The following is a 24,332-nucleotide window of genomic DNA, read 5'->3' on the forward strand; positions in this document are numbered from 1 at the left end:
GAGATTTTACTGGGATAATTGTCTTAGTGTTTCAACATTCGGTCCTAACTTTCAGCCCCCTCTCGGCGCTTCTCTGCATTCAACCCCCATCACAGTGTAGAATCTTCTGCGCTGGATATTTCTACCACTCTGTCTGGGCCATGTTAGGATTCCTATCGGTGAACTTTTCAGGTCCGGGCGGCTTTTCGTGTCGTGAAACTCACCTGTAACTGAAAGGGAATTGTACCTGGTAGTTGGTAAGTGGTGCATGTGGTAAAAAGCCAATGTTGTTACGCTTAAGTCCCTTTCTATCACACAAGCACACCAGCCTGGTTTCTGATTCTGGTTAGGTGAAAGCATGGACAGGGGTAGGAAGTGGGTCGACCCGGGGCGAGAGCGATGGGTTTTCAGTAGAGCATGTAACATGTAACCACAACTCCATGAAGGCAAGATCTAACCCACTTATTGAATCTGTAGTGTGAAAGTGTGTACCCATCCCACTGGGCATACTGGTGTCACTGGGCTAAGGGGCAGCCCTGGGGAAGGGGATACTAGCGTGAAAAGGGCTATAGTTACATGTGTTCAATGTGGCCACTTCTGCATGTATAATTGCACAACAGCATACACAATTGCACCTTACCATTGTAACTATGAGTAACTGCCCTGTCAATATACTGTAAATACACACAAGTAATTATCAGCCACAAATTCCACATTTAATCTAAAGTGTCAGCCACTACTGTCTGTGCTTGGCAGGAGCAGGCTAGATAAAAGACAAGCCTCCGTTCTCCACAGCGCCTCTTTGTGGTTTCTCTGGGACCTGCAGGTCCAGTTTGGCAGCTATGTCCGAGCTGCTTACAAAACCACCGAATGCTGCATGAGCTGGCAGCTGGGGGGCATTTGGGACTTAAAAACAGAGTTGACAAGACAAGGTGATTTCAAACGGGGGGAAAAAGATTCCAGTATAATATTCTTTTTTTTTTTTTTTTTAAGTGTGAAGAGTGACGCCAAGTGGCCCAAAATGAGTACTGCTACTATCACTTTCTTCATTGCCAGCTCCTTTCCAGTCAAGATGCCAAACCAAGCCTATTTTCTGGCCAGATGAAATTGGAGGGAAAACAAAGCTGCTGTTACAAGATCAAGACTGAGGAGGTGGGGAAAAGAAGACTCTAACCAACACAGGTGTTGCATAAAAATACTTTAAATAATAACATCTGTAAGTTTCAAAATCAGACATGTACAGAATTAAAAAGGAGACGATATCTTACATCCGTGCAGGTCTCAAGCCATAGACTGAATTACAAAAGAGGATTTTAAATAATAGGAAAACATTAATGTACAAATAAAAAAATACAGTATACAAATAGGCAATATGGTACAACAACAGGAAAAGGAGAAGAAACAGGGGGAAATGACCATAACAAATACAATAAAATATTCACATTTTTACATAAAAAAAAATAAAAACGCAAATTGTGAGTTGTGGAAAATGGAAAGCTATTGCTTGGGAACATAATAGTTTTTCTTCACCTAGGAAATATTTGAAAACACTAACTGTATATTCAGGGCACTAGACTGTAACGATGTGTACTTACAACAGGCTGAATTGTGCTTTATTGTATTGCTTTACTGCACATAAGCACAGCAAGGACAGCACAAGAGCTTCCCTATGTTTGGGTGATCTAAAAGTACCTTTGGTCAAAGAAATCTAAAAATACTATTTCTGGGCAATATTAATGAGCACACAGACACCGTGTAACCTATCATTACCATAGATGATGACCTGGGACATTGAGAAGAATGCACGACTTCATGTTTTTAAATGAAGCCAGCCCTCTTAAATGCCTCAGAAAGACTATCAAGGAACAGTAATCATCTCATCAGACCCTGGCTCAGTACGAGACATGCCTCAACAGCGAGAGCCCTTTTCTTGGTCTATTTCAGGTAGTTACTGGCACAGAAAAATGCACCTGTTTTTTTTAATTTTTATATATAAATCTAGAATCACCAATTTGTTGTGTGTGTGTTTTTCTCCCCCTAACTCTAGAATCCCACTTGTGCTAATACATCTCATCCTGTTGCTATGAATCCCACTGCCCTCACATGGGGAGGGTGAGGAAGAACATCTAGGCTCCTCACAATTGGCTAATTTGCAGTTTTGCTGTTGTCTGCAGTTTGTGAAAATCCCTCACTGAAGAGATATCCCCTTGTTGCCCCTTCATTATTAGACACGGTTTTAGAACGAACCAGGAACTGCTTGTGCCAGGAGGGATGAGAGGAGATCTTCATAAAACCTCCTGCTTGGTGTGTCCAGCTAAAAAACTCCAGTCAGTGTTTCAAGCCTAGGTCCATCTTGGCTCAGTCTGGAAGTGGCTGAGCCCAATACCACAAGGGACATCCCCGAGCAAGGGAAGGGGAAGAGGGAAGCTTGCGAATTGGCACTGTGTCACAGGTGTCTCTGTCCCCAAGTGCAGTAAACAAAATCTCGTAAGGCCTAGTGAAGTAGTCCAGGCTTCACAAGGGAGGCTGCTGATCACTGCAGGTGGCTCCACCTCTTATCAGGGGCAGGGGAAGGGGGATCTGGTGCATTAACATCCACCCTTTTGAAAAGTACAGGCAGATCTCTTCTGCCTTCTCATCCAACCCCTACCACCCCTCCCACGCACCCACCCGCCTTTCAACAGAGCTTAGCAAAGCAGAGTTTCAGTCTTTGAAGAACGGCAGATTACATCTGTGACTCTCCGGTATGCTGGCTGCTCTTCAGCCCCTACAAAGAGAGCAAGAGAGACTCTGTCAAGAGATTTTTGGGGCAAATCAAGCTTATTCACCTGCAGACATTTTTCCCAGTGCCCAAGATGCCAGAGAGGACATTCGTGCACTTTTTGGGGTTTTTCCTTCATCTCAGGAGGGCAGCGGCTGGCCGTACCTGAGAAGAGGCTGACTGGTTGGAGCTGCTGAACTCTGAGTATTTGGTCTTCTTCTTGGGGAGGCAAATGCCAGGCAGTAACTTAGTGTATTCATCCCGTACCTTAGGAACACAAGACACAGGACATAGTCACAAAGCAGCCATGCAAAAGCCCACCTGCTGCCCACCCAGCTCGGAACTAAAGGATACCAGTCAATCTTTGGTGTTTCGGGTGTTGGCATCTACAAGATACATGACTGTGATTGCCATGCCAGACAAGATAATAAGAGGACTTGGACACAGAACTGGGCAGGGTGCATGGCAAACATCCTTCTCTTTTCAAAACCTCTAAATGTCTTGGCTGCCAAAACAGAACCACTGTAACCCCTCACTCTCTTCTCATACATATACACCTGGAAAATAACACATGGGTTCTTGGCCACTGAACGGGTTGACCATGTATGAAGAGGACTGAGGCGTTGGTGTTTGTGGTCTCACCGGCTTGTAGAAGAGGCAGTGCATTATGAAGATGAGCACCCCCTGGATGCTGTTGAGGATGGTGAAGAGGTAAGACATGACGATGGTGCTCCTCTCAAACTGAAAGCAGCCAAAGATCCACATGGAGCCCAGGATGCACAGCTGGGCGACGGCCGTCACCGTGAATGTCCTGTACACAAATGCAAGAGGGTTGCTTCAAAAACTCGGCCATGTTGACCAGGGCAGTCAAACAACGAGGATGGGTTTGAGCAGATTATGAGCACTTGAAAAAGAAAGAATTGTTCTTGAGGAGTTTATGTTTTTTCTTATTTCTTATACCACACACACATTATTTAGAGAGAGAGGGAGTGAGGGAGAGAGAGGGAGGGGAAGTGAAGTACGCATAAACAGAGGATGAGGGAGAGATGGAGAGAGAGAGACTTAACTTACACTCAAGTAGATCTCCAAATAAGATTCCAATAACATTATTACAAATAAATAATTAAGTAAAAGTAGCCAAAAGTACTCATCTTAAATGATCTTACAATATTTGCTTATTTTACAGTCTGGTCACAGGCTGCATCAAAAGAACCCCCATAAAAACTTGCTCTGACAGCTCTGTCCGAGTGTGGCATCGTGAATTGGTGTCTAAAAAGACAACAGAGGACAGCTCACCGGATTTTCTTCAGGTTGGATAAGTCAGGGTTGAGACTGCTGAACTTCTGAGCCAGTTTCCACACCGTGATCATGAAGAAGAAGGCATTGGCCTGGGGAGAACATCAGACACATCAGCACTGGGTACAGTAAGCAATTGAGGACTGTCACTTGAAATGTATTACCTCCTGTTCACAGAACTAGAAGATTCTTAATCAATGAAAATAATCCCAAAATGCCCCCTCTGCCCCTGCCAGGACCTTTCTGTATAGCCAGAATGTGGGATACCAATTGGACTTCTCCCTGCTGCAGATATACAATTAATCTGTGATTTTAATGTTCATTGGTGTGTGGCTGTACTTACTATGATGATCACGCAGACTGGTCCAAAGAAGCTCCAAATGAAGCCATTTTCCAGATTCAGCCAACAACTGCAAAGAGTGAAAGAAGAGAAAATGCTGAAAAAAGTTGCTACTGCTGCTGCTGCTGCTGTCCACAGTATTACTGCACTGACTAGGTAAGAGGGGAGACGTGGCTGTTTTGGGCTACAGCACACATCATCGCCTTTCACTGGTGTTCAGGATCAGTTTCAAAACTACAAGCCCTACAGCACTGTGTTCTGAAAAACAGGTCATGTGGGGGCCACAGTGTATCCATTTTCCAGTCCCCCCTGAGCTCTCAATAAGCTCATTGTTCCTCTAACCCAGACTGTTTACCCCTGTGCTCAAGTCTAATGCAGGACTAGACTTGTGGTTTCCTACCCTGAGGCCAAAGTGTGTTCAGAGAGAGAGAGAGTCCTTGCACTTACTGTTTCTTGGTGCCGTAGCCCTGGGAGTTGACTGCCGCCGAGATGCCCACGATGAGGGCCGGGATGCCATACCCGAAAGCCAGCATGTACGCCAGTCGCAGGTTGGTGTTGAAGACCAGGACCACCATGCGGTAGAGGTGGATCCCCTCCAGGCACATCCAGCAGAACGTCGCCAGGAAGAAGTAGTGGAGCAGCCCGGCCACGAATGCACAGCCCCCCTGGCGAACCACAGGCACAGAACACTGTCACAACAGAGCTCCCATACACACTAGACAGTTAGCTATGGTAAATCTGTGACCCTTCAGTCACCACTGCCATATATGCATAAGAGGGTGTTTGTGTGTGAATAGCCAGGCAGGTAGTCAGAGGCCCAGGGGATTCCTGCTCTGCTGGCACTGCTGCCTACCCGGTTCTGAGTGCTGGAGATGCCGGCGAGGAAGACGAGGTCAGCGATGAAGAGGCTGACGCACAGATGCAGGTGGATGGTGTTCCGGGTGCCCTGAATGGAGCGGCAGCAGTAGAAGGTGACAATGCAGATCAACAGGCAGACCAGCGAGAGAGACAGGCCCACCCAGGTGATCACTTGCAGCTGAAAGGTATCCTAGGGGAAGAAAACAAAATACAAGTCTATATATCAGATATCAAGGACTGTATTGTTTTCTACAGAGTAAAAGTAGCTGTTCGAAAATATGTATTTTCCGTTACAGGAATACAACTCAATGAATAAGAAATTCTACTTCTTCCTAGGTCAATGGATCTCTAACTTTGTTGTTTGCAGAGCAGCTGAATCAAGGGGGAGATCTCCACAGATAGCACAAACACAAACAACAGTACCATTTACCAAGACTTACATTAGCATGTCAAAATCACATAACCTATAACCACATACTTAATCCAACTAGGTTTAAATGTGGTTAGGAATGTTTTCATAAATGCTCAGGGTTTCCGTTCAGTATTAGACAAATTAATGTATAATTTTATATACAGTGGAAAGAAAGTGATGGGTTAAAGATGAGAGTTGACACTTCTGGTAGGATGTGGTTCAGGAGGTTTTATCATATGACATTATGGCTTTAACGCATGACTAGCTAACAATTAAATTTAGGTAGGTACATATTAATTTCAACAGATCTCCTACATATTAATTCACCTGATTTTTTTTTTTTTCTGGATTACCATGAATAAAAGTGAAACCTGAGCTGCATTGCAACACCAAATCAAAAGACCTGACATTACACTATTACACACGTACTGTCCATGCCAAAGTAATCCGAGTAGAAATGCAGCCCTGACCCTCACAGTCTATTTCTAGTTAGTCTGTAGCTGGAGTAGGACTAAGTTAGTCCTGTACTTAGTCTCCTCTAGAGGGCAGCAGCAGTGATTTTGGGGTTCGTTGCAATGGAGACCTTGTTTAGTCAGCAGCTGGAGATTAATTTAAGCCATTGAGTTCATTGCAATGGGTATTAAACCCACAGACTAGTTTAGTACGGAGCTGTGCACTAACCATGGGATCATCTCCAGTTAGTACACAGCTTTCAGTTCATTGCAATGCAGGTGAATGAGCCTGCAGTAATAATGAGAAAGACACAGACAAGAGAACGAGAAGCAGCTGCTGTGATTGTGGTGCTTTGTTTTCTCTCTTTTCTTGGTCATATGCCGAGGGAAGGCCTTGTGTGTGGGTGATCAACTGCCCTGGGAAAGGAAGGCTGTCTCTTTACTGGAAAATAAACTGCACTGGTCTTTTTAATGTATTCCTAAGAGTGGAGCCATTCTTGATGGAATGAATGTGAACATTGAGTTTTATGGAATAAGCAAGAAGAACATGGTCACAGACACACTTCAAACGTGACCTGTAAATAGATCTGAATGTGTCTAACACCCTTCCACCCCTACCTGTTCACACACTATCCATTTCCCTTGGTTCAACTGGTGGCAGTTCACACTCGTTATTTTAGAGTACGCAGAAACACATGAATAAACCTTGAAGCAACTCTGATGAAAATGGTGATGCGTCTTACCTCCAAGTCATAGAGGGCCAAGAGAACCGCAAAACTACTGAGATGGCTACACTGACACTCCGTGTATGTGGCATTGGACTTCAGCGTTTTACAGCCTTGGGTTGACCAGAAACCTCCATTGGTGCTTGAGGCCCAGTACACACAGGTGGTGTTGCCATCTTTAGGGGGAGCCTAGGAGAGAAAAACAGTACAATTAGCCCTGACTCGATGAGGTGCACCACACTGATCAGCTACTGACAGACTGTACTGTTGTGCGGCCGTTGATGCTATGGTGTGAAACTCCCATCACATTTTGGATGGTTGTACTCGCTGATCGCAGGTGAACGTTACAGAGATCAAACATAGCGGCTTGCAGGCGCTGAAGCCTTTAACAGTATATTGGGCTGTACATATGGTCCATCACAAATGAACATGCAACCAAGATTAATTCATATCAAGATCATTGGTTCTCAGCTGGAGCTCTGCAGTGCTTTCAAACCTCCTTCCTTCCCCCACACACTGTATTTGGCTTCTATGGGAATTTCCTTTTCATTGTTCCCGTGATCTTCGTCTTCAATTTAATGACATCTGGTTCACATCTGATTCACATACAGTCAAATACTGTCGGTCAAATATTATTTTTAAATGCGCCTTGTTTACTTTTAATGAGAAACAGAAAAACCTTTCTTCATGTGAACTCATCCACATTTGGGAGGTTATTCAACATTTGCTTCCTACTTCAATCTGGGAATCAAATTTTACTTTATTTTATTTTAGGCACTTGTACACTGGGCTGAAGATATGAATGCATGTCAATCCATCTTGTGTAGTGTAGTTTTTCTGCTTTCAGTACAAACAGACAACAAAAGGGAAGGAGGCTGTGGGTGTCTATAATAAACTGAACGGTAATCTGTGAAGTGCAATGGACTTGTAAATTCCCATTATGGGTGAAATTATGTGGCTCACCAAGTGTATTATGTTACTAGGCTTGGCAGCGTTCACTGCCTGCCTTTAGAGCTGATGACAATGTAAACTGATGCCCGTTTCTCAATTATGGGCATCAGAGTAAGGCACACGGTTGAGTACTTAACCTGTCAAGACACCTCAAAAACAAATCTGTTTTCAGATCGGTGGTTGTTGTGGTTATTTATTTATTTTGTTGAACTTACAAGCCCTTCTCAACAAGCTTCCCCACTCAGGGAACAATCATAGTTAATAATTGCCTGATTGCAGTTCAAAGGTCCCGTTAATGAGATGGAATTATGCATGAAGCTCAAGTGGTCATCAGATTTCCATGATTTCAATGAGAAACAAACAGAGGTAAATAAACACCGTAGATTGCGAGGTGAGACAGCAGACCTAAATCCAGTCTGTAAAATCCAGTACCTCAGCCTAGATGCACCGGCGGCACCGTTTTAACTCACCTTCAGGTGGGAGAAGATGAAAGTGACTGGCTTGGCGAGATCCTTTCGGTTCAGGTTGCTGATGGAGGCGGTTGCTACGATGGAGTTCATCTGCAGGGAGGAGACTTTGCCCTTGCTCATTTCAGATGCCACAGATCCAAAAGAGTTATTGGTGTGTCTATGCAGGTTATTATAGGAGACCAGGGCAACTGCAGCAAACCCTATATGTGAAAAGACAAGGAAAAGGCATTTACAAAAGGTCTCACTCATTCATAGCCAAATTCAGGGTTGTTACAGGCCTACTCCACATCCAAATCTACAACAATACTAACTCACTTAGTTTCCAGACTGGTATTATGATTATATGTGGTTTCCTCATTATATGGCGATGCCCTCAGTGGTTGGGGGTTCCCTGAAATTATTTTCACGGCTCTCAAAAACCAAAACCCCCAAAACCCCAAACCATCCTCTGACTTACAAAATTCTTCATGTTTTTGCAATGTGCAAAGCGTCCACTTCAAATGCTCTTCCACAGGTCCCCAAAGCCAACACTCATGTCCCACAATCGGGAAATGTACAACCGTTTTGTTTGTAAGTTTTCAAACCAGATTAAATAACCTCTCCTATTATTTATAACAATGAGGGGTCGATTTCTAGTGCATGAGAAGTGACATAAGGAGATCAATGACAGACAGACAGACAGACCCACACACACACACAGACAGACACACAGAGATACAGCAAACATGCTGGCAGACACACAACTCACTGCATAAGAAGGACAGAGTAAGAATATAAAGTTCTACCTGTACTGTTTTTATCAGCTACTGTCTCCCAGTGTGTACCCATGGTGACTTTGTCCGAAGACAGGATGATCTGTCCTTGGGGTGTAGACTCGTTGTTCACACGCATATCCACTTCTACAAGATAGCAAACAGAGACCCGTGATTAAAATGTGTTGGAGGTTATTTTGTCCACTAGGAACTGCAGCGTGCTGCTACAACCAAGCACACCTTCCTATTCATCAAACACTGCAGACAGTGTTATGAGGAGATCTTTTATTTTTGTGGCATTTCGGAATTATAAAAATAACCCTGTGAAATAGAAGCGAATGAGATGTTATAAAGATAAGATACTGCAAACACGATACTGTTTCACAGTTTGCGCCGCCTCTAAATGAATGCATAACTAATCTTCAGGAAAATAAACCAAACAAGAAAAAAAGGTTGATAAACAGGTATAGATATAGAAACAAATACAGATATCAACATACACAGAGATATAGAGAGATAGGTTGGATTCCAATGCACAGGAAACAAGAAAAAAAAAAGTTACATTTCTGAAGAACACAAAGATACTAAATGATAATTGAACATAGATACACGCATACAATTATGTATAAATTGGGTTTTCTGTTCCATTTAAAACCTTTGTAGACACCAGAATCATGCCTTGACAAATCATTGATAATTATTAATGACATACACTCACCTAAAGGATTATTAGGAACACCATACTAATACTGTGTTTGACCCCCTTTCGCCTTCAGAACTGCCTTAATTCTACGTGGCATTGATTCAACAAGGTGCTGAAAGCATTCTTTAGAAATGTTGGCCCATATTGATAGGATAGCATCTTGCAGTTGATGGAGATTTGTGGGATGCACATCCAGGGCACGAAGCTCCCGTTCCACCACATCCCAAAGATGCTCTATTGGGTTGAGATCTGGTGACTGTGGGGGCCAGTTTAGTACAGTGAACTCATTGTCATGTTCAAGAAACCAATTTGAAATGATTCGACCTTTGTGACATGGTGCATTATCCTGCTGGAAGTAGCCATCAGAGGATGGGTACATGGTGGTCATAAAGGGATGGACATAGTCAGAAACAATGCTCAGGTAGGCCGTGGCATTTAAACGATGCCCAATTGGCACTAAGGGGCCTAAAGTGTGCCAAGAAAACATCCCCCACACCATTACACCACCACCACCAGCCTGCACAGTGGTAACAAGGCATGATGGATCCATGTTCTCATTCTGTTTACGCCAAATTCTGACTATACCATCTGAATGTCTCAACAGAAATCGAGACTCATCAGACCAGGCAACATTTTTCCAGTCTTCAACTGTCCAATTTTGGTGAGCTTGTGCAAATTGTAGCCTCTTTTTCCTATTTGTAGTGGAGATGAGTGGTACCCGGTGGGGTCTTCTGCTGTTGTAGCCCATCCGCCTCAAGGTTGTACGTGTTGTGGCTTCACAAATGCTTTGCTGCATACCTCGGTTGTAACGAGTGGTTATTTCAGTCAAAGTTGCTCTTCTATCAGCTTGAATCAGTCGGCCCATTCTCCTCTGACCTCTAGCATCAACAAGGCATTTTTGCCCACAGGACTGCCGCATACTGGATGTTTTTCCCTTTTCACACCATTCTTTGTAAACCCTAGAAATGGTTGTGTGTGAAAATCCCAGTAACTGAGCAGATTGTGAAATACTCAGACCGGCCCGTCTGGCACCAACAACCATGCCACGCTCAAAATTGCTTAAATCACCTTTCTTTCCCATTCAGACATTCAGTTTGGAGTTCAGGAGATTGTCTTGAACAGGACCACACCCCTAAATGCATTGAAGCAACTGCCATGTGATTGGTTGGTTAGATAATTGCATTAATGAGAAATTGAACAGGTGTTCCTAATAATCCTTTAGGTGAGTGTATACATGGTTGCGAGTGTATGTATATGTGTGTTTGATCTTGCTGAACTTCTGTTGCACAGTAATACATTTATACTTTGTTTCCATCTTTCAGATCGATATCTTTTCTCTTCTCTGGACAGGTGAGGACAAGATTTACCTAAAGTTTTCCCTGAAACCCTGGTTTGGCCTTCCGTCAGAGGGGCGATCAGCATCATGGCATTTTCTATAATATCTAGGAACGGGGACACCTGGTTGTTTTTCATGGGTCCAGTGACCAGAAAATCATCGATAATATCCAGCAAGTCCTACAGAATACAAAACACACCAAAGACATCACATTCTAAATCCACCACCTGTGTTCAGTTTTGCCACAGCACAGTGTACCTAGTGTATTAGGAGTACATGTCATTATTTATGCTTTTTCACATGCTGATGTGATTCAGCTCTGATGTCTCCCAGTCAGTGTCCAGTCCTAGATGGGAGGAGCCTCTGGCTGGCATGAAGACACATGTTCTGTGATTGTATGACTCAGAGGCAGTTAAGTGGATAATATGGAATTTTGATTCACATTGTACATTAATGTGGCTTACCTTCAAAACCTCTTTGCCATCTTGGAAGCTATGATCTAGCACCATTAAGCATTTCTCCTGCATATGGTCTAAGATGTCGCTTAGCTGAAAACAAGACACAATAAAAATAAAAATAAACAATTAAAGAGATAGTTGAATTTCCTTTCAGAATCTTTTTTAAGAGAACTTTTCATCGTGTTTGCCAGACTTCATCAAAATAAAGCCAATCATGAATTACACATGGTAACGAAGATTTAGTCTGATAACCCATGTGTAGTGTTATGGTCAATTCCGTAATTAAGCGATCATTTGAAACAAGTGGATGAATCCTGTATATCTCCTTAGAGACCAGATTTTGCTTAATTGACCAATAACTAACATTTCTACCCAGTCTTTAAAGATGGGATATTGTTATATATAACTATATACAACTAATTGGATGTGGCAGCTCCCCAGAAGTGAAAGTCTTACTGAGATAACTGGGAGTTCAGGGATGGGGTTTTGTGTAAGGGAAGATCCTTCCAAACTGTTCATTTCTGATTTTTTTTTTTTTTTTAAATCAAGGGTCTTAAATAACTCCTGTCAATAATTATAGCTTTGATTATAGCATGTAAATAAAGTCTGGCTTATCAAATGAACAAGGCATCATACTAAAAATCTGAAAAGTATCTTCTAGTCATGTGTCTGTTCTAATCCTTCAGTCAAACAGTGGGTGAAATTACGTTATTCTGTGATTTAAAAAAAGTATAGGTTCAGCTTACATTTCCCAGGTCGTTATTGGACTTCCTTTTGTACTGGTCACAGTTAAGCTCTGTGTGAAGCAATTTGCAAGAAATGTTTAGTTAGAGACAATTTGTCTAGTTTAGTTAGTTGTCTTCTTTCTGGTAATAAAAAGCAATCTAACGCCGTGGTTTACAACTGGCATCGGGTGGCTAAAATTAACCAGCATTTTCTAATGCTTTTATTGAACACTGGGGGAAATTCAGTAGGGGGAATATCCAGCCACTAAACTTAGTGACGTTTCTCATTTCTAAATGTTTTAGTTTTTTTAATGAATTTACTAAATTCCACCCCAATACTGGAAGTTAAATCTCATAATATAAACTAACAAACACATCTGCAATGCATACATTGGACTGGGAACTGAAAACAAAACCAAGTGAATTCACACACACTTTAATCTGAGAATGTTTACCACAACTTACCTATGCATGGTGTTGCATTTCGTCCAAAACTGCTAAAGGTACTGTTGTTACATATACACTTGTAGCTTCCATGTATGTTGGAGCAACTGTGTTTTCCACAGACAAGAGAGTTGTTTTTACATTCATCTATATCTGAAAAACAAACAGAGGCTGTTTTTCACCAAGTACAATGTACAGTGAGGTCTTTGCCTCCTGTGCTTTCCGCTATAATGGTGTGTAACCACCTCAGTGTGTAGAGAGCTGTGTAGAATGCAGTTCCTCTTCACAGAACTTAAGATGTATAATATCACGGCGTTAATGCTTCCAAATCCATGACAATGTGTCCTTAGTGGCTCCCATTTTGGCTACCTGATTTAGACATTTGTATGTCAGTCACTGATATGTCCTATGCCTTGATGAAGGAAGACCCTGTATGAGCTTTTGCTTAGTCACATTGGCTCTTCATACCACATACTCTCAGGACTCTGAAAAAATAACTCAGCTTTGTAACAAATTAATAGACAGTCTGAAGCAGGAGGCAAGAAGCGATCTCATCTAAACATGAAAGGTGCCAAAATCCCTGTGGCGTGTGCACAGATCAGTCAGAGGAAAAGCAGCATAAAGCACAGAGACAAGGTTTTGAGTGTTAAGCACCACAGAAGAGCGAAGTCAGCACATGGAAACAAGCATGGGATATGCGATCAGTCAGGCAGTGGATGCATTGCATTATGAAAGCTTGGCTGCTAATAACTGGTCTGCCAATTTTCTCCTTCTATACAAAACAACTATACAAATTTCTCTTAATCTCCCTATCAGCTTTACTGTAGAGACTCTGTGCCATTTTCCACTTCATCTCCTGTGTTAAGTGCACCGCTTCTATCACAGAAAGGTCTTATCTATGGCCCGGTGTTGTTCGCTGTAATTTGTGGCTATTTTTGCAATGTTGTAATCTCCTGTAATGTCGTGTTTATGTAATGCACTGCATGTCAGTTTTGATAATTTGCTCAAGTGGCCTAAGAGAGCTGCCTCTGCTTTTATTAATTCAAAAGAACTTAATTGGCTTTTATTTGAGGTATGTCAGATTCTGAGTTTGCTTCTAATGGTGTTCTGAAAACATTCAGTTTGAGCCAAAAAGCTTGACAAAATAAAACAATAACAAAAAAATACAAAACCCAAACCTAAACTTACATATGTTGATTGCTTACAGATTTATTTATTTATTATTACTATCTGTGTATGATTCTCTTAAAATCCTTACCTGTACAACGTCCAGTCTTGTTACCAAAATTACTGAACCCTGGATGGCAGGCACAGTTGTAACTGCCCACTATGTTTGTGCAGTTGGCATTGCTGCCACAGACTGAGGGATCCACACACTCATTTACATCTGTAATGGAAATGGATCCACTTTTAAACACCAGTATATTGCCTCTTCACTTTATCACATATTCTGAAAGTCTGCTTCCCCAGCAACCAATGCTATAAACTAAAGACACTACAGAGTGCCACTTTTTGTATGTGTCCGTTTCTCAGAAATGCACAATAATATATATTGGGTATTTGGTTTGTTTATTTATTTATTGTTAACTGGGTATTAAAAATGACTAGTTCAGAATAGTAAGCATTACAGTACACACTTACAGACTGCATCTCCGTGCAGATGAGATAACCTATTTTGTACAGACAGGGTATACTCAAACTATACTACACTATAGTATTGCATGCACTAAAAAATAAAACAGCTCCATGAGATAAAGAAGTCATCTAGTAATTTATCAGTTAGTGTTAGTGTTCGGTTAGTGGGTTTTTTTGTTTTGTTTTTTCAGGCGCTTATATTTTCTCTGGTTTTGTTTGTTTCTTTCCGACCCACTCAGAAATAAACACACCCGTGGAACAAGTGAGACAATATAATAATACAAAAACATGTATTGTTTACAATTAAAAACTTAAAGACCAGTAGCTAGAATTGACTTTTTTGGACTTACAAAGCATTAAAACACCAGTAAAAAACGACAAGCAAGAGAGAAAGGTTGCGTTCTTGTAGCGCAGATGTCCGCAGTTCTGCAGAATTTCAACGATCCCATTGTTGGAGCAGTGCAGGTCTGCGCATAACTGCTGAAATGTGCTCTACACGAAATTGACCAAAGATACACGGATAACTTCGCAGGGGTGGAGTGTAGCACTCGCACAAAGCAAACCAAAAGCACCAAACAAGAACACAAACACAAAAACTGAGCTTCTGAAAACATAATAATCTGTCCACTTCCAAGTGTTTGAAACATGTAATTTGGATTGGGCAGGGGGCGGAAGCAGTGTCAGTTTTCAGTAATGCTTCAGCGTGTGGGAAGCATGGGATTTAAGAAGTATTTATTTTTCGCCAGCATGCAGAAATGTTGAGGGTTGTATTTGGTATTCAATTATTATAATGTGTAATTCCTTTAAAAAACAACAAACAAATTACCTCAGAGAGAGAATTATATTCTGTTATTTATTAAGATGTTGAACTTTTATACTTAGTTATTTCGGTTTATCTACCCAGTTATCAGCATATTGTTCAGTGATTGGAAAAAAGCGCAATGGTTATTCTGTGGTTTCGGCTAATATGTTGTTGTTGTTGTTGTTGTTGTTGTGGTGTTGTTTTGGTATCGAGTATCGTTGCCAGTATCCAGTATCATAATACTAAACCTTGTATTGGTATCAAAGTAAAAATTCTGCTATCGTGACAACACTACTACTGCCATTATATTTGCTCTTTCACAGGCCGTCTCAAAGCAACCAAAAAAACCGAGATCTTGGAAACAAGTTGCTAGGAAAAGATCAGAATGGGAGCGATCAGAAAGGATCTGAATAAATCTCACCTTGGCAGTGCCCAGTCTCATTCTCAGAGTTACTGAACCCTGCTTCACAGACACATCTATAACCCCCATCTGTGTTTGTGCACCGTGCATGACCATCACAGATCTGCTGATTCTGTGCACACTCGTCTACATCTGAAATGGAAGCAGATTATTGCGTTTTAAGCCTGACCACAGCGCACTCAGCTCTGCACTTTAGATCGAAAGATAAGACAAGTGGGCTGCAGCAATTCTCAGATAGGCCGTATCAGTCTGGCACAGAAATGTTGCTAATTTATGTTTTTACTAGGCCCATTGGTTGTTAATAAAAACAGAACATCTCAAACCTCAATTGAACAACACTGCACTGAGGATCTCGGCTAACCATTTCCAAAACAGCTCTGTCGCCCTACAGAAAACGAGATTGCGTCCAATCCTGGCAGATGGCTGCACTATTTCACTTACACCTGCTTTTAGAGTATTTTTTTCTTAGTATCCTGCTACACTAAATGAGCTTCTTTGGGATGCCTTCTCACCTGTACAAAGTCCAGTCTCATTCCCAGAGTTGTTGTACCCCAGATGGCAGGTACAGTTGTAACTGCCAAGGGTGTTTGTGCATTTGGCATTGCTGCCACAGACTGAGGGAACCTGCTCACACTCATTTACATCTGTAATGGAAATAGATCCCCTTTTAACACAGCTGGGGTGTCTTTTCGGTCACATATGCACCTTTTCAACACATTAGAACAGCTCTGTTCTACAGCAAGAAAATCTTTTATAATTACTATGACTATTACTTGTAGTTTTGATTTTCCTTTTAGAAGTTAAAAAAAAAGGTTTATAGAAAGTGAAGTGCCATTCAAATACAACATTATTTATTCAAGATTTTACGGGAACCGCCTGCTAAGGCCTGGTTAAAACAATTTTCCAGAAGCAAGTTGCTTTGAAAACCCTGAAAAATCAACCTCCCTTTTGGGCACACGCTGTTCACCTCACTCACTCTCTGGATGAACTCTCACCTCTGCAAAATTCAGTGTCATTCCCAGATTTACTGAACCCAGAGTGACAGTCACATTTGTAACTGCCAGCAGTGTTTTTGCAGCTTGAGTTGCTGCCACAGATTGTTGGAGTCTGGGAGCACTCGTCTAAATCTGAAAGGGAAACAAGACGGGGCTGTGAACACTTTCTGTACTCTTTTCTCCTTGTGACAATCCAACCTGGGCTTCGAAAACCCATTAAGTCATGGTCTGATCTGTTGTTTCAATTAATGGCTCTTAGTGTTTTGGGATGCCTAGTTATTGGGAGTCGCTGCGAAAAGGTTTATGAAAAGTTCTGATGAATTCCCTTAGAGAAAAGGTCTGTGCTTCCCTGCTGCATTCCAGTTATTCCCACTACTAATGTGAAACACAGTTTGACATGGAATCACTCGTCAGTTACTTCCATGTGACACAGAGAATGCTAGAATGCAGTCTCCTTTAACCAGTGAGGAAGATGAAATGTATTAAATGATAGGTGTGCACGTGTAGCATGAACATATAGATCGCCTATGAAGTTCTGGCATTTGAATAGCATCGTATGCAGCAGTAGATAGAGAAAAGGCAGACAAATACATTGCTGTGTGTTATAACCAAAGCAAACAAATTAAAATAAAAAAGGCTTTAACCTGCACATGCAAAGCGGTTAGATCAAAGGTTTGGATCAGGTTTGACAATGGCCTGTTGAATGAAATGTTTTACCTTCGCATGTGGATTCATTGGCAGTTTTGAAGTCCTCTTTGCCATTACTTGAGATATATCCAGAATTACATGTGCAACTGTAATTTCCTGCTCCATTGAAACAGACTGCATTGCTGCCACACATATCTGGGGTCTCTTGACACTCATTTATATCTGCAGGGGAACAGCAACACATTGGGTCTCAGTTGTGGATCCAGTGAGAAGCCCAAAGACGGATCTGTTTTGAGTGTTCTTGCTGAGCTGGTGCTTTTTCAGATTAACAGTGAAATTCAACTGTTTTGTGGAATTGTTGGATAGATATGGATTTAGTAGATATAGCCAATTGTAAATAGTAAATTCATTCAGATCTGTGGTGTAGCTTTATGAAAGCACAGATTACCTAAGGTAGCCATCCATCAAATACAGATGTAGTGTGAAGTTTGGATTCATTCTGGGAGTTTTTCATTGGTGTGAATATTGTTCCTATTTACTCAATAAAACATAGGCCTCTTTTGACAAGCTATAATGAGGTAAAATGCTGATATGCTATTGGGCAGGGAAATGATAATGTCAACTGTGTGTTAAAGTGTTAGTCACAAGACGGCTGATGGATTTGTCAGACTTTATTTACAGCAATTAGTTTATCTTGTAAAATGACATGAAATGGATGACCTGTTAGAGCAATGATGAATGATGGGAGAAGTTACACACCCATAAACTGGACTTTCAGAGCTCTTACCTCTACATTGTGAAGTTATATCGGAGAAGTTGTGTTTCCCAGTTGATGATCTGAACCCACTGTTACACTGACAGTAGTAACTCCCAATTGTATTGAAGCACTGTGAATTGTCAGGACAGTACCCATCAGCACACTCATCTGTATCTGCAAATGAAAAGAATAGAAACGTTAGATGTGCATAAGATCATAAGGCAACCTCACAGGCTCACTCCTGAGTTGCTTCAAGACAACCATACAGAATTCTACATTAATAACTGAAAGGAAAATAAAGCTCATTTTACAGAATTGGCATAAGTTATGGGACCTGATTGTGTAATAAAGATACCAGGAGTTACGATTTTTAAATCTTGAACATTTGTGAATGGTTGCACACAGAAGGAAGACCTTCAGCTCATGTTGTTCATGTTGTTTTAGGCAGTTAATCGCCTGCATAATTCAATCCAAGACATTTCCACCCAAGTGTCAGATTCACGTATGTGGCTGAGCAGCTTTATGTTATTTTCAGTCCTAATTTCCAGCCATGTCCTCTGGACCCTGTTTTATTGTGGAGTGTGAAGCAGTCTTAGTTTTTGTCTGCCTTTCCCCTGAAGGATTCTGATTCTGAAGACCTGAATCAAATACCCTCAAATTATAATCCTCTGTATTCAAAACTAAAGTTCAGATCTTTTAGCTCATCTTGTTTGTGCAATTCCTATGAGACTATGATTGTCATATTATTTTATCTCTTTGCAAGGTAAATCATGTCCAAAGACTTTCAGATCAGAAAATGTAAAGGTATATTATTGATCAAGGTATGTGGTACACCGATCAGCTATAACATTATGACCACCTGCCTAATATTGTGTAGGCCCCACTTTTGCTGCCAAAACAGCCCTGACCCATCGAGGCATGGTCTCCACTAGACCTCTGAAGATGTGCTGTGGTATCTGGCACCAAGACGTTAGCAGCAGATCCTTTAAGTCCTGTAAGTACTGCTTGAAGTTCATGCATCAATATAACAGGGTTATCTACAACTAATGGATGAATTTGAAATGCAAGTATTCTGTGAGGACATTTTATTGTATTCTATCAGATTTGGTGATGTCCAATAGGTATGATCCAGAAGTGATGCTTCCATAATTAATTGCAGTGCTTTTTCAGCTGCATGTATGCCGAATTTTACATTATCATCATTTAGCAGACACCCTTATCCAGGGCAACTTACATTTGTACCCACTGATACAGCTGGGTATTTTTTTTTACTGGAGCAATCTAAGTGAACCCACAGCCTTCCAGTTATGAGTCCAGAGCCCTAACCACTACTCCACAGTGCTGCCTAATATAAGGATAATAAGTCAATAATGTATGACAGCAGAGATTTAAAAGAATGATAAGCAAATAGAAAAACAGCTTACCATTGCATTTTCCACCTGGAAGTCTGTCAAAACCTTCAGGACATGAAGAACAACAAGGAAGCACCAAAATCCCTGTGAGGCCTGAAACAAACAACACAAAATTGGCTTGGTAAATGTCACAGATATGGTTTTGTTTTCTGATTTTAGGGTTAATCCTAATATTGGACTGGCTTTGGTTAGAGTGCAGTTTCAAAATTCATACTGCAAGGAAGGAGAGAAGAGATATACTACATAGGTATTTGTTTAATTAATCCTTTAATTACTTTATGATTCACAATGGATCACATCTGAAGCTGCAACTTCAGCTGTATTTCCCCCCTTTGGCCTCATTCAATTAAATTCATGATTCCAATAATAAATCAGTACATTTGACCACTTTATACATCCATCAAGTCCTCAGGGGCAGCAAGTTCTTGGTGGTTTCCAACTGCATCAGATCCTCAGATTAGTGCAACAGAGGTGTTTTGGGTCATATGGTCTTTATATCTCCTCTCTCTAACCTGTAGAAGCATAGACTCCTCGAGGTTGGATGACTTGGCAAATTTAGTTTAAATATGAAATAAAACGAGGGGGCAAATACTAATACTACTACTACTAACAATAATAATAATACATGGCGTCGACCTTCCTGTGCCTTAATTGAACTGTGCGTATAGTGATGCCAAGATACGTAGACAGAAAAATCCCTCATATTGGGTTATTTTCAAAAGTCTTATCATTCCGAGAGACACCTACAATATTACGTCATCCTGCAGAACTGTACCCTTGCAAACAAATTGCGTTTGGCGCGCCGATAAGGGTTTTTACAGGAAACACCTGCAGAGATGTGGGTGAGTGGGGTTAATATTCAACACCCGCAGTCTAATAAGAGAGATATAAACATGAGGTCATGCAGCTTCACGTTAGCTCACAAATTCCACTAGAAGTCAGATATTGCGAACTCGTTTGCAGATACCAGTTGGATTGCTTCTGCCTGGTTCAGGTCAAACACAATACTCAGTCTGCCAACACATGCTCTGTCATCAGCCTTGGTGCCGAGTTGATTTCGGGGAAGTGACGAACTCTTTTCAGTGAGAAACTCAGGCAACTTAAGGGAACTACGCCAAAGCCTGCCTTTCCTATCCCACATACCAGCAGGACCTTACTACAGTGCTAACTTACCAACTACAACTGAATGGGACATTTTTCTTTCTACGTTTTGTCATTAGTGTAGCGTATACATATAATCAGAATACAACATGCACGCAGGCCTAGGGATTTAATGTATACATACACTAAAAACCTGCTGTTATTAATTGCTTAATTATATCCTTAATTGCACTAACAATGCAACATAGTCAAAATTATTTAATTAAGAGCTAAACCTACAGGACAGGGGGTTATTAGATTACTATGATATGAGTAACTTTTCCACGTATTGTTTAGTAGTTTACTATTTGGTTTATGTTTATTTTTACTTTCTAGCCTTAACAATAATTGTGAAACTTGTAAGCTAAAATTCTCTGGAATTCTGGAGTCACTTTCAGAATGACATGATTGTGAGTCTTATCTGCTGTCTGTAGTTAATATGTTTACAGTCACACTCCTTAAAAACCTCAGCAACACAGAACAGAAATTTTCAAATGTCATTACCACACAAAAATAAATGAACAGACTTAAAGTAACTGGAATCTGTGGTATGATCTGTGTAATATCAAACCGTTTCCTTCAGATTCCAGTTGTATTTCATATGTTAATGTTTTGCATCAGCAACACAGCAGTAAGATGTATTTTATGGAAGCTGATTACAACTTGAACAGTAGTTTTGTTATGGTCAATTTATAATAACGCATGCCAACACGGTACAAAAACATTAATTCTGTCCGCATAGGTAGCAATGTGCCACTTAAGGAATAAGTTATTAAGGTCTTGCCTCTAGGACTGCAACCACACTGCATTCCCAAAGTCTCCAAGGGTTACCCGACCATTCCACAGGCCTACCGACTGTGCTTTTAACCTCAAGTATCCCAGCCTAGGGTTTTATTTTTTTATTTTACCAAATCCCAGTCGTTATTTGAGATAGTAGGCTAGTCTACTTGTACTTTTTTTTTTTTTTCTGCTGACCTTGATCTGATTAGCAAAATAACACATGAACAGCGCAACTGCAATCGCGGGTTGTATTAGGAAACGGGCTCCACTCGATTCAAAGCGGATCGGCACTGTTATCTCATGCACATGTTTAGGATATATTTCATTAGATGTAAAAAAATAAATCAAGCACATCCGATATCATTGTCGCAATAAGTTGGCTATTTTTAGTCTGTTCTGTTTTTTTCTTGTGCAAAATGAATAAAATGGTAGACAGATTTATTATAAACAACAATAATGATCAAATAACACCCCCCTAACACACACTGACCAACACTTCAGAACAAGCACTTTGAACTGTCTTTAATTTCTCTCTGATATAGGCGATGCATAATAATATACCATTACTACTAACATCATTTACGTTATGCGCAACCTGTCAGCAAAGGCAGTCTATTTTAATTAGCTTTTTCACTTTTTATAAACAAGCCCAATTAGCACATCTCTCGCCCTTTCCTTCATGGATGGTTGCCACTGCTTTTCAGTAGCTAAGCCCACAGAGCAGGCAGATGTCCCTGACCACTCACTGACAGCTGCACCCAAAACAAAGCCCCGGCGGCACACCCACCGAGGGGCCACTCTTCATCACATCTGCGACTCCTAGAAATGCATCAGAAAGCACGTTTGGAGAAGTTTGCAGATGTAGTCTCCATAGAAACGTGCGACCCCCCTCCGCCCTTTTCCATCTGGTTTCTTTGTTACTATTCAACATCAGACAGATTTCTAACACTTCGCTGGGAATATTAGAGACTCTTTGAAACGACCACGTGTCTTACTGTAGTTAATTGCAATAAGACACGCAGGACCAATTTATATTTCATTCCGTTATGTTGGTTGTTTTTGTACTACGTGTTAAGTTTATGTAGATGTCGACACAGCTGAGACAGTGTCTTTGTTGTGAATAACTTCTATTAAAGAAAAGAAAAACTTCTAAGTAACACACACAAACATGTATGCCATTGACTATAGTTATGACATGTTGGTCTTTGTGGCCTGGATATAATAGATTTATACTGACAGGTCCACAATCTATACCTGTAAGAGGCTATACTTAGAATACAGGATAAGTTTCAAACGGTATTAAACTGTAAAGAAAACAGTTTCTTCCACTTGTACTCTCATAACTATTTTATTATTATTATTATTATTATTATTATTATTATTTATTGATTATCCAGGGCGACTTACAAAACATAAGAGGAACACAAAGGGCAAAAATACAGTACAGTTCAAATCATACAATTTCAATTTACACAAGTGTATAGGAATTATACAGTAAACACTACTGTCTTACATCCTATAGTAAAAGCTAGTACGTGCAAGGAAAGGAGGCATAGAGGAAATCAAAATAAACAATGCCAAAAACGTTACGTATTTGGGGTCATAATATCAAAGTTTACCAATTATCAACCGATTATCATGACTATAAAACAACACTGGAAGCTTAAGAAACTCACGGCATTGCAAATTCCTGTGATAGCCTCAGTTAACTGAAGTGTGTATTTCTATGTTTAAGTTCACTTTTCGTTCTCGATCGGACCCAAACTAAAGTCATAATAATAATAATAATCCCTGAATGATTAATACATTAGTCAAACTTACCGAGTATCAGCAAACCGTATCCCATGACTGAAGAAACCCGCCTACAAAACTGGAGAGAAACGAGACGTCCCCGATACTTGTATCCAGTCCCGCGGTGAAGTTTTGTATTATAAATAATGTTTAACCAAATCCAAAATCGCTTTGAGCTGTTGAACTTTCTCCAACCAAAACCGCGACCTAATGCAGCAACCCTGCAGGTCCTGAGCTCAGATGAAACCAGTCCCGATCTCTTCTTATAGATATAAAAAGTAAAAGTCACATAAACCTCAGCCGCACTCGACACACTAGCGGAAATCCCCTCCTCTGCAAGTGAAAGAAATGCACGGCGTGACTGGACACCTTTCTTTTTCTGGCTTGCTGACACACTGAGTGGTTCTGCTGGGCATTACAGCAGGTTTTCTCCAGGCAGCGCTGCCCTTTAGCGACACACCCCAGAGGCAGTCATAGGGGCGACTCTACACCAAGAGGAGGAGGGGGCGAAGCTGGGTCGGAGAGGCGCCTCTTCTGCTTCCAAATCCACTTCTATTTTATATTGCCTGTCTATGCAAGGCAAACAAATACAAAGTTACACCAACACAATAGATACTGGCCTTGGGTAGTATACATGTATCCGAGGTAGCTCGCTTTGTTCTGAAGAGAATACAGATGTCCCGTTATTTAATTTTTTGGTAATGTACGCGTGTCAGAAGATATGCCCGCTTTGGAAAGCTTTGCCTTTTGTTCTGGTGCGGATAAAGCACAAGGGAGTTCATATTGTCTGCCAGAGTAAGCGCAGCACGTCAAAGCAAGTCAAAATAACCTCGAACAGAAGAAGCCGGTATTGTTTAGTTAATAACGAGTCCCTTAATAAAGACCTTCCCTTGATTTCCCTGGAATTTCGATTCTGTATTGTCCCCTCAATGCCGTCTTTATATAACGCTTTTAAGGGGCTCAGAGAGGTACACGTGTGCAGAAGGGAGCCTTCATCGAATTACTAACAGTCTCAGTTTTTTTCTGCTGCTAATAGTAGAAAAACAGAAATGAAATGGCAAGATCTAATAATAAATGAGTACATTAGTCGCACCTGCTGTTTTCTTTCCTCGATTAAATAAGTTCATATAAACACGTGTGCATTTACAGACTAATTAAAACTGTGTTGTAGTAGCGTAAATGGTATATGTATCTGTGTGTGTGTGGTTTTATTATTATTATTTTTTTCCTTTTTTTTATTGGGAATGAGAATCACCTAACCTGCATTTCAGTCCAAAAGCCTTACAAAA

General features: G+C 40.9%; 1 protein-coding gene across 6 annotated transcripts; it reads right to left on the minus strand.

Annotated features, from left to right (window-relative positions):
- Window positions 1–1,162: 1,162 nt before the first annotated feature.
- On the minus strand, window positions 1,163–23,539 carry adgre5a (adhesion G protein-coupled receptor E5a). 6 transcript variants are annotated; one of them, XM_066708067.1, is made up of 22 exons: window positions 23,074–23,539; window positions 19,345–19,425; window positions 17,951–18,094; window positions 17,233–17,385; window positions 16,516–16,647; window positions 16,033–16,164; window positions 15,521–15,652; window positions 13,921–14,049; window positions 12,684–12,815; window positions 12,240–12,289; window positions 11,500–11,583; window positions 11,067–11,214; window positions 9,030–9,143; window positions 8,245–8,444; window positions 6,842–7,012; window positions 5,230–5,424; window positions 4,824–5,041; window positions 4,380–4,446; window positions 4,037–4,128; window positions 3,383–3,551; window positions 2,906–3,007; window positions 1,163–2,746 (listed from the first exon to the last, which is right to left on the minus strand). In XM_066708067.1, the coding sequence occupies exons 1-22, from the start codon at window positions 23,096–23,098 to the stop codon at window positions 2,705–2,707; spliced, it is 2,712 nt and encodes a 903-aa protein (XP_066564164.1). In that variant the 5' UTR covers window positions 23,099–23,539; the 3' UTR covers window positions 1,163–2,704. The 6 variants fall into 6 exon arrangements, with proteins under 6 accessions (XP_066564164.1, XP_066564167.1, XP_066564165.1 ...); XM_066708070.1 differs by lacking the exon at window positions 17,233–17,385; XM_066708068.1 differs by lacking the exon at window positions 13,921–14,049 and having other exon boundaries at window positions 23,074–23,538.
- Window positions 23,540–24,332: the final 793 nt, after the last annotated feature.

This window comes from Amia ocellicauda, chromosome 7, assembly GCF_036373705.1.
Source record: "Amia ocellicauda isolate fAmiCal2 chromosome 7, fAmiCal2.hap1, whole genome shotgun sequence".
In the NCBI taxonomy this organism is placed as follows: domain Eukaryota; kingdom Metazoa; phylum Chordata; class Actinopteri; order Amiiformes; family Amiidae; genus Amia; species Amia ocellicauda.

Excerpts from the sequence above, each read along its gene's own strand:
- adgre5a (XM_066708067.1), bottom strand. The coding sequence starts at position 23,098 with ATGGGATACGGTTTGCTGATACTCG. Across the intron at positions 12,290-12,683 it reads AAATGCAACACCATGCATAG|AGCTTAACTGTGACCAGTAC; the intron begins GTAAGTTGTGGT and ends TGCTTCACACAG. Across the intron at positions 11,584-12,239 it reads CCAATAACGACCTGGGAAAT|CTAAGCGACATCTTAGACCA; the intron begins GTAAGCTGAACC and ends TCTTGTTTTCAG.